Source organism: Garra rufa, chromosome 10 (genome assembly GCF_049309525.1).
Source record: "Garra rufa chromosome 10, GarRuf1.0, whole genome shotgun sequence".
NCBI classification, from domain to species: domain Eukaryota; kingdom Metazoa; phylum Chordata; class Actinopteri; order Cypriniformes; family Cyprinidae; genus Garra; species Garra rufa.
In genome coordinates, this window is record NC_133370.1 from 40935586 (window position 1) to 40944268 (window position 8683).

Genomic DNA, 8683 nt, shown 5'->3' on the forward strand with positions numbered 1-8683 from the left:
GGTGGCGTCCTGTGTCTGTGCTGCACACTTAGAGGGTCACGTGTGACATCAGTGATTGGGTTCATCTCACTGTCTGTTTATCTCTCTTCTGTCCTCTTGATCTGATTTTTTCTTCTCCATTCTGTCTCCTTAAATACAGTAGCTTATGTCATCAAGCCTGCAGATAAGTAGATCTGCCAGAACACACTTAACTACCTTTTTTTCCATTTACAATGCAAAGGGAGATAAATGATTATGTTACCATTATGCCCTTGGCTCGGTTCATAACACTATTAATTCAGTCCGCAGCCTGGTTTTATTGTTAATTATGACAAAGGTCTATTGTGCAAACTAAAAGAATATTTAGCTCAGAATTATGTAACAGACTATCATTATGCAATCACTCTGGAGCACTTTTATCATTCATATTTAAAGGGCGTTATTAAAAACTTATTTACCAGGAGCATGGAAAACAGCACCTTTCTTTTATTTAACTTCCTCCCTAGTACACTTAGAACATTTATGAAAACAACTGCCAAATGCTTATAAAATTATGGTTTATATAAATTATTTGATCCCCTGCTTATTGTGTATGTTTGCCCATTGACAAAGAAATGATCAGTTTATAATTTTTAGTGGTAGGTTTATTTAAACAGTGAGAGACAATTTGCATTTTAATGAGTGGAATAAGTATTTGATCCCCTATCAATCAGCAAGATTTCTGACTCCCATGTGTCTATTATACAGGTAACGAACTGAGATTAAGTGCACTCTTTTAAAGGGAGTGCTCGTAATCTCAGCTTGTTACCTGTATAAAAGACACCTGTCCACAGAAACAATCAATCAATTAGATTCCAAACTCTCCACCATGGCCAAGACCAAAGAGCTGTCCAAGGATGTCAGGGACAAGATTGTAGACCTACACAAGGCTGGAATGGAACAAGACCAATGACAAGCAGCTTGGTGAGAAGGTGACAACAGTTGGTGCGATCATTCGCAAATGGAAGAAACACTAAATAACTGTCAATCTCCCTCGGTCTGGGGCTCCATGCAAGATTTCACCTCGTAGAGTTTCAATGATCATGAGAACGGTGAGGAATCAGCTCAGAACTATACTGCCCTCCAAAGGCAAAGTGCAGTAACTAAGCAAACACTGAAACTGAGAAAAATGCCATTAAAGTTTTTACAACAGCTAGTCAAACATGTTGACACTCTCGTTTCTCTGAAACGGGACAAAATTGAACCAGGAGACTTTGCCACAAGACAAAACAGTTGTCATAAAGTCCATTTTAAGCCTTACCTCAATTTTGACCAAATGTGTAGTTACTGCGCTTTGCCTTTGGAGGGCAGTATACAGGAGGATCTTGTCAATGAGCTCAAGGCAGCTCTGACCATAGTAACTAAGAAATAATTGGTAACACACTACGCCGTGAAAGACTGAAATCCTGCAGCGCCCCCTGTTCAAGAAAGCACATGTACAGGCCCGTCTGAAGTTTGCCAGTGAACATCTGAATGATTCAGAGGAGAACTGGGTGAAAGTGTTCTAGTCAGATGAGACTAAAATCAAGCTCTTCGGCATCAACTCAACTCGCCGTGTTTGGAGGAGGAGGATTGCTGCCTATGACCCCAAGAACACTATCTCCGTCAAACATGGAGGTGTAAACATTATGCTTTTCTGCACCGCATCAAAGGGACGATGGACGGGACCGTGTACCGGCAGGGCCAGGGCATTGAAAATTGGGCATGGATGGGTATTCCAGCACGACAATGACCCAAAACACACAGCCAAGAAAACAAAGGAGTGGCTCAAGATGAAGCACAGTAAGGTCCTGAAGTGGTCTAGCCAGTCTCCAGACCTTAATCCCATAGAAAATCTGTGGAGGGGGCTGAAGATTCGAGTTTCGAAACCTTAAGGTCATGGAGAAGATTTGCAAAGAGGAGTGGGACAAATTCCCTTATTAGATGTGTGCAAACCTGGTGGCCAACTACAAGAAACGTCTGACCTCTGTTATTGCCAACAAGGGTTTTGCTCAAGTCATGTTTTGCGTATTTTACTCATTAAAATGTAAAAATGTAAACTTTTTTGAAACGTGTTTTTCTGGATTTTTTTTGTTGTTATTCTGTCTCTCACTGTTCAAATAAACCAACCATTACAATTATAGACTAATCATTTCTTTGTCAGTGGGCTAATGTCAAAATCAGCAGGGGATTAAATTTATTTTTCCCTTACTGTATAGAAATCATAAAGGTACAGCAGCCAGTTTAACACAGTGGTGTGTCTTTGACTACAGGGGAAACAAGAGAGGACAGGACATTCAGGAACTGGATGAATTCTCTGGGAGTTTCTCCACATGTCAATCACCTGTACAGGTAACAGAGATTTGTTTAGATTAATAGCATAGTTTTCTGCAGTGACAGCTGAAATATCTGGAATAATAATGGCCGTGGAATCAAAAGTTAAAAACAATATAAACCATAACCATAGCAGAAAATTATTTATATAATTATTTCGTTTTTATTGTTTTATTTGATCTAATATTTATTATTTTATTTATTTATTTAATTTGAATGTATTCAGAATTCTGGGTTTATGATAGATTTACAGGGAGGTTGTGAGATTGAATATAGAAATAATATATTTTTCATAATTACACAATGATGTTACATACAAAATATTGTCATTACATTAGTGGTTCTTGCTAAGCCAAGTATCACTACTGTTATTGCTTAAACTTAGATTTGTTCTAAACCTATTTTCCAAAGTATTACATTTTAATATGAAACATATACTGTAGCTTGTGCATATATTTAGGTTCATGTTTATTCATTTAGCAGATGGCTTTATCCAAACCCAAATCACAAGCAATCTGTCATAAGAGCCAAAAATATACATTATACACAGAGCCTAATTTAAAGTTTTTTTTTTTTTTTTTTTTTTTTTTCCAGTACTGTAAGAAATAAATCTTGAAAATAACAGAAAAATACTGGCAGCTCATTACTAGGATACTGGGATATATATCCATTAATGTTACAAACATTTGTGTTAACTTTAAAACACAACACAATGCAAGAATAAAATTCGAACACGTAAAACACAAGTAAAAAAAATAAATGTAGAAAATTCCTTCAGACTAATACAGTACGTTGTACCCTTTTTATAGAAATGGTTAAGTAAAGAGTCTAAGCAAATGGAGTCTGAAAGGTGTAACGTAATATTTTAACATACCATATGGATAAGAAATAAATCTATTACTACTATTACTTACTTTTTAGACTATTCAGTGATTATACATACAGTTTACATCTGGTGAATGATATAACTGGCAGATATATCATACTGCGAACTTCCTACACTTGGTATGTGCCTGTGCCTTTAAACAACTGATATTGATTCATTGTCTTTACTTGAGCACAGCATAAAACATTACAATCACAAGAGTGAAGTTCATCATTATCATCTTCTTCTCCAGTGATCTGCAAGATGCTCTCATCATTCTTCAGCTGTATGAGAGAATCCAGGTTCATGTTGACTGGACTAGAGTCAACAGACCTCCCTATCCAGCACTGGGATCCAATATGAAGAAGGTTTGTACAAGTTTTATATTTATAAGAAGCTAATGAATAAGATAAAACAACTGTATCCAGTCAGATTTGATCTGCATCACATTAATAATCAGTCAGAAATCTGTTTGTTTTTGACAGCAAATTAAATACGGCTGTATTGCAGCATGTTGAATTTGTGTCCCTGCTGAAATGATTTCCACAGCTGCCTCAGGGTACCGGCTAGCTGAGTTTAGAATTCAAAACGCACGCTTTATTCATCAAAAATGCTATTTATGTATGGAGACCTGCAGTTGTTGGGGTTGAATTATACATGTCATGTTAATTTGGTTGACATATGTTTGTTTTGTAGCTTGAGAATTGTAATTATGCGGTCGCACTGGGCAAAAAGGAAGCAAAGTTTTCCTTAGTAGGAATCGGTGGGGAGAATATCAATGAAGGAAGCCCCATGCACACCCTTGCACTGGTCTGGCAACTAATGAGAAGGTATTTCTTTGTTTTTACAGTAAAGGTTTTAGTAATTGAATCTCTTGACAATCGTTTGGCAAATTTGTGAAAATTTTGTATTAATCTTTTTTTTTTTCTGTATGATCTGTTTGCGTCCCACTGAGGGTTACTTTTAACAAAATGTTCATTATTTTACCAAAATAAAAGGGATCATACAAAATGCATGTTATTTTATATTTAGTACTGACCTGAATAAGATATTTCACATAAAAGATATTTACAAATTGAGAAAATAATAGTTGAGTTTATAAAAAAAATGACGTTGTTCAAAAGTTCACATACGCTTGATTCTTAATACTATGTTGTTACCTGAATGATCCACAGCTGTTTTTTTTTTGTTTTTTTTTTGTGATAGTTGTCCCTTGTTTGTCCTGAACACTTAAACTGCCCACTATTCTTGAGAAAAATCCTTCAGGTCCTACAAATTATTTGGTTTTCCAGCATTTTTGTGCATTTGAAGCCTTTCCAACAATGACTGTGTGATTTTGAGATCCATCTTTTCACTCTGAGGACAACTGAGGGACTCATATGCAATAATTACAGAAGGTTCAAACACTCACTGATGCTTCAGAAGGAAACACGGCACATTAAGAGCTGGGGGTGAAAACTTTTGGAACTTGAAGATCGGTAATTTAATGTCTGTAGCCTCTGAAGGGCAGTGCTAAATGAAAAAAAAAAATCATATTTAGGGAAAATAAGAAAAATGTATCTCCATCATGTTCAAAAGTTTTCACCCCCTGGCTCTTAATGCATCGTTTTTCCTTCTGGCGCATAAGTGGGCATTTGACCCTTCTGTAAAAGTTGCATATGAGTCCCTCAGTTGTCCTCAGTGAGAAAAGATAGATCTCAAAATCATACAGTCATTGTTGGAAAGGGTTCAAATACACAAAAATGCTGGAAAACAAAAGAATTTGTGGGACCTGAAGGATTTTTCTGAAGAACAGCGGGCAGTTTAACTGTTCAGGACAAACAAAAGACTCATGAACAACTATCACTAAACAAAAAAACAACTGGATTGTTCAAGTAACAACACAGTATTAAGAAGCAAGGGGGTGGAAACTTTTGAACAGGGTCATTTTTTAAAATTCAACTATTATTTTCTCTTGTGGACTATATGTAAACATTTTATGTGAAATATCCTATTCAGGTCAGTAATAAATAAAAAATAGCATGCATTTTGTATGATCTCTCTTATTTTGGTAAAATAATTAACTTTGCAGATTCTATATATACATATGTATTGTTAGCAGAATTGAATTTCAAATCTAAAATAAATTTCCTAATTGTTCAAAAGCTAAAATAAATTACAAAATATACTTTAAATAGCAAGGAAATACAAAATTATATACTAAATTTATTACTAAGCATATAGCCAAAAAAAGTGAGACCATGTATGTACCTTATATAATGAAAAATATATTTATGTAAATATATTTGAAAATCTATATTAGGAATATGCATTCTGGACATTGTTTCACATTTGTTCAATATTTGATCTATTAAAAGTTTGGGGATGCCTAGGAAATTCCTAGTGATTTTAAAATAAGCCTTTATTTAATCAAAAATACAGTAAAACTATAATATTATAAAACTTTATTATACATTTTATTTTCCAGCTTTTTTACAGAATTTTCTTTATAATCAAATAGAATTTCTTTTGTAATATTGTAAATGTCTTCACTGTCACTTTTGTAAAATCTAATGCTGAATAATAAAAGTATTATTTTATTTAAAAAAAAATAAAGACCTATGCTGCGTCCCAATCCGCCTACTTATACTACGCCCTAAAAGTATGTACTCTTTTTGTGAAGAAAAAGTACATACTTTTGAGAATGTAGCAGAATAGTAGGCAAGCTTTGGGACATACTACTTCGTCATAACTGCTTTTTTAACGGACGCTCTGTTGCTTAGTTACCTGAATCCTGTCACTGTTTAAACTGCCCTGTCAATCATCACAGTTAACATCATCTACATTTCGTTTAATTTAATTTCCTACCGTATTAGAGAGAAATGAAGAGGCACGTTCTTTCAGGAGTCTTTCATGGCGAGAACTCTGCTCGTGTTTGCATAATTATGCATTTGAACGTTAATGACCAAACCTATCATTATAAAAGTTCATAATGTTGCTGCACATGAAATATAACGAGGATAACATTTTAAAAATATTTTTTATCAGGTTACACATTGATTATTTATCACTCAAACCCCTTTCTTTACCTTTCCAATGGTCGCGCATATCCTCCATGTTTGTAGTTTTTTAACACTTTTAATGCGTGTTTGTAGTTCTAATCGAATCCTCGTTCACGGCGCAGTGTGTTGCGGGCAATATTAGCCGTTAGAGTGTGCAATGATCCGCACTTTGAATTCCGAAGTTAAGTAGTAGACCATCCGGGAATCTTTCGAATACTTTTTTAAACATACTACGATTTGGGACATACTAATTCTATTTTCGAATACTATTTAGGACGGATAGTATGCGAATTGGGACGCAGCACTACTTTTTTTTTTTTTTTTTGCCATATGGGGATGGTCATGTCATTGTCATATCTACTTTTGTTAATTATGCATAACATACTAATTCTATTGTCTGTTTATTACAACGAATAACTTTTGCAGGTACACAGTGAAGGTTCTGTCTGACATCGGTGATGGGGAAAAAGTCAGTGACCAAATTATTGTCAACTGGGTGAACGACACCTTGAAACAAGGCCAGAAAAATTCCTACATTAGCAGCTTCAAGGTAAATTCCATTCAGAATCAACAAATCCACTATCAAACCACTAAAGTTTAACTGAAACTTCATTTAAACCATATATCATTTCAGGATAAATCAATCAGCACTAGCCTGCCAGTGATTGATCTGATCGACACCATCATGCCCAAAGCCATCAAACACGAGATGGTTAAGCGAGGAGACCTGACGCCAGAGGACAAGCTAAACAATGCAAAGTAAGTTCCCCCCACGGCTCCTCATAAATTACCCCGATACACATCTGACGCCAAATTGCCTGTTGTCTCGCCACCAGCAACCTTATCCGTATCTCTGTTTCCCACTCTCAGATATGCAATCTCAGTGGCGCGAAAAATCGGAGTCAGGGTGTACGCCCTGCCTGATGACCTTGTGGAGGTCAACCCTAAGATGGTGATGACGGTGTTTGCATGCCTTATGGGAAGAAGCTTGAAGAAAGTAGACGGCTGACCTTTCTTGAAGGACGCTGTCAGAAAGCACAACCCTCACTTTGCACTTTTTCTTCCTCTGACTTCCCTTCTGCTTCACTCACCAATACTTTACTGCTTTAAAAGAATATTTCTTCATATTTCATCTTTAATGAATTGGCCTCCTATTAATTACATTCACTAATCGTTTCATTTCTCCTGTACATGTAGATTCTTCAAAGACAATGTTATTTTCTTAAAGGAATAGTTCACCCAAATATATACTCACCTTCAAGTCATCTAATATATAGATGATGTTGTTTCTTCATTGTAACAGATCTGAAGAAATGCAGCATTACTTCTCTTGTTTAACAATGGTTGCTTTGCAGTGAATGGGTGCCGTCAGAATGAGAGTCCAAACAGCTGATAAAAACATCACAATAATCCTCTATCAAATAATGTCTTTTGAAGCAAAAAGCTGCATGTTTGTATTAAACAAATCCATTATTAAGATGTTTTAACTTTAAACCATCACTAGCTATAATGCAAGTCCATAATTCATAATCACACTGTGAATATTTATATAAAATCCACTGACATATTTGTTTAGAACTGTTTCGGCTTGATCTATGCATATTTCTCTCCCGATTCAGGTGAAACATTTTCATTAAAAAAACAATAGTATGGATAGAAGCAACGTTTTGAAGCTTGTGAATTGCTTACTTGTGGATTATTGTGATGTTTTGATCAGCTATTTGGACTCTCATTCTGACGGCACCCATTCACTGCAGAGCATCCATTGGTGAGCAAGTGATGTAATGCTACATGATGATAAAACAAACTCATTTCCTTCTTGCACTGCAAACTTAGATTTTGTCTTGTTTCCAGTCAAAATATCTAAAGATTCTTAAATCAAGAAGGATTTTCTAGATGAGTAAAATTATTGTCGTTTTCAAAAAAAGTCAAAATTAAGTGTGTTATTTGCTTGAAACAAGGAAAATAATCTTTCAATGGGGTAAGAAAAATAATCTTGTTTTCTGTTTGAAATAAGATTTTTTAGCTTACCCCATTAGCAGATTATTTTGCTTGTTCTAAGCAAAAACGCACTTTTTTGACTTGTTTTTACTTGTCTTGAAAATCCTTGTTGGTTTAAGAATTTTTAGATATTTTGGCTGGAAACAAGACAAAAAATCTAAGTAAAAAAAGCAATTTTTTTGCAGCGTGGATGACCTGAGGGTGAGTACATTTGAAGGGAAATTAGATTTTTGGCTGAACAATTTCTTCATAATTGTGAGTAATTGTTTTCATTTATTCATTGACTCATTGATTAAAATGATTCTTTCAGTTGAGCCAGATTGTAAATAGTTGGATATTTTTACATTACGTAAATAAAGGTGCCTGCAAGAAATATTTGAGCCACGTATTCATTCAGATTGTTATTTAATCAGGCTTAGATGCAGCTGGCAACCTCTTTTGGCCT

General features: G+C 35.1%; 1 protein-coding gene across 1 annotated transcript in view; it reads left to right on the plus strand.

Moving 5' to 3' along the window:
* The window catches only part of pls1 (plastin 1 (I isoform)), a 25246-nt gene extending 16635 nt beyond the window's left edge, over positions 1-8611 (plus strand). Inside the window, exons 11-16 of the mRNA XM_073848729.1 lie at positions 2271-2349; positions 3450-3564; positions 3893-4026; positions 6664-6787; positions 6872-6996; positions 7108-8611. Of these exons, the coding sequence (XP_073704830.1) occupies positions 2271-2349; positions 3450-3564; positions 3893-4026; positions 6664-6787; positions 6872-6996; positions 7108-7246 (716 nt within the window). The 3' untranslated portion in view covers positions 7247-8611. The remainder of the gene's footprint in view (positions 1-2270; positions 2350-3449; positions 3565-3892; positions 4027-6663; positions 6788-6871; positions 6997-7107) is intronic.
* Positions 8612-8683: the final 72 nt, after the last annotated feature.